This window comes from Hippocampus comes, unplaced genomic scaffold (genome assembly GCF_001891065.2).
Source record: "Hippocampus comes isolate QL1 unplaced genomic scaffold, H_comes_QL1_v1.1 C16839132, whole genome shotgun sequence".
NCBI lineage: Eukaryota > Metazoa > Chordata > Actinopteri > Syngnathiformes > Syngnathidae > Hippocampus > Hippocampus comes.
The window spans coordinates 1-974 of record NW_017839875.1 but is presented as its reverse complement, the minus strand read 5'-3'; the positions used below and the strand labels follow the sequence as shown (position 1 = coordinate 974).

General features: G+C 41.7%; 1 protein-coding gene across 1 annotated transcript; it reads left to right on the top strand.

The window, feature by feature from the left end:
• The first annotated feature begins 73 nt into the window (after nt 1-73).
• Nucleotides 74-951, top strand: LOC109509275 (sugar transporter SWEET1-like). Its single transcript, XM_019859152.1, has 2 exons — nt 74-309; nt 387-951. The coding sequence occupies exons 1-2, from the start codon at nt 211-213 to the stop codon at nt 555-557; spliced, it is 270 nt and encodes an 89-aa protein (XP_019714711.1). The 5' UTR covers nt 74-210; the 3' UTR covers nt 558-951.
• The last annotated feature ends 23 nt before the right edge of the window (nt 952-974 follow it).

The window sequence follows — 974 nt, the reverse complement described above, 5'->3', positions numbered from 1 at the left end:
TTTTTTTTTTTTTTTTTGCTTCTTTGCTTGCAGTCTACGTGACAATCACAGACACAGGTCACAAAAAAAAAGGCAACAGAGCTTAAATGTCATAACACAGTCTGACATGGCTGACATTACAAGTGTACTTGTTTGTTCCCTCGCCTTGCCCCGTTCATCCTTTTCCATCGTTTTTGTTTCCACAGTAACCTCGGATGGTTATATTATGGGATGCTGAAGACAGACCAGACACTTATTGTGGTCAATCTCATCGGGGCTTTACTGCAGGCCCTCTACATCGTGGTTTACTTCAAGTACACAAAACAAAAGGTCAGCATAGCAGCCGTCATTAAGTTTGTGTGCGTCTACATTGAGGCTTGAACCTGTGTTTTGTTTTGTTTTGTCAGAGAAAGATCCTATTCCAAATAGTTGCCATCGGAGCAGTGGTGACCAGCGCCGGGGTGTACTTCATGTTGTTTCTTCCTCCAGGTGACATTCAGCTCAACCAGCTGGGACTCGTTTGCAGCATGGCCACTGTGGGCGTGTACATGTCCCCGCTCGCGGACCTGGTAAGATAAACTTGTCCTTAAATGAAGTAATGTCCAAATGTGACATCTGGACTTTGTCTTGTTGCTGAAAAAGACACTTGATAAATTCATATTGGATCGTATGCTTTATTCTAACGTTGACCAATCAGGTGCAACCTTAAACGTGCATTGCCATCCAATAGGAGAACAGTCAATGAGATAAGAATGCATTCATTATTTTTCGCCATGAGAAAAAAAAATGCATCTCTTTCATTCGATAATACAGATGCCATTTGTTTCCAGTACATGTTCAATATCGCAATAATAAATATGCAACACCCATATCGCATCGTGCATGATTTTCCAAGATCGTGCTGCCCTCCTTTAAATATAGCCGAGTTATCATCGTGTATGGCATCTTTGAGTATCATTTCAGTATCTCGAGGATGGGCCGAGTTACCTTATTTT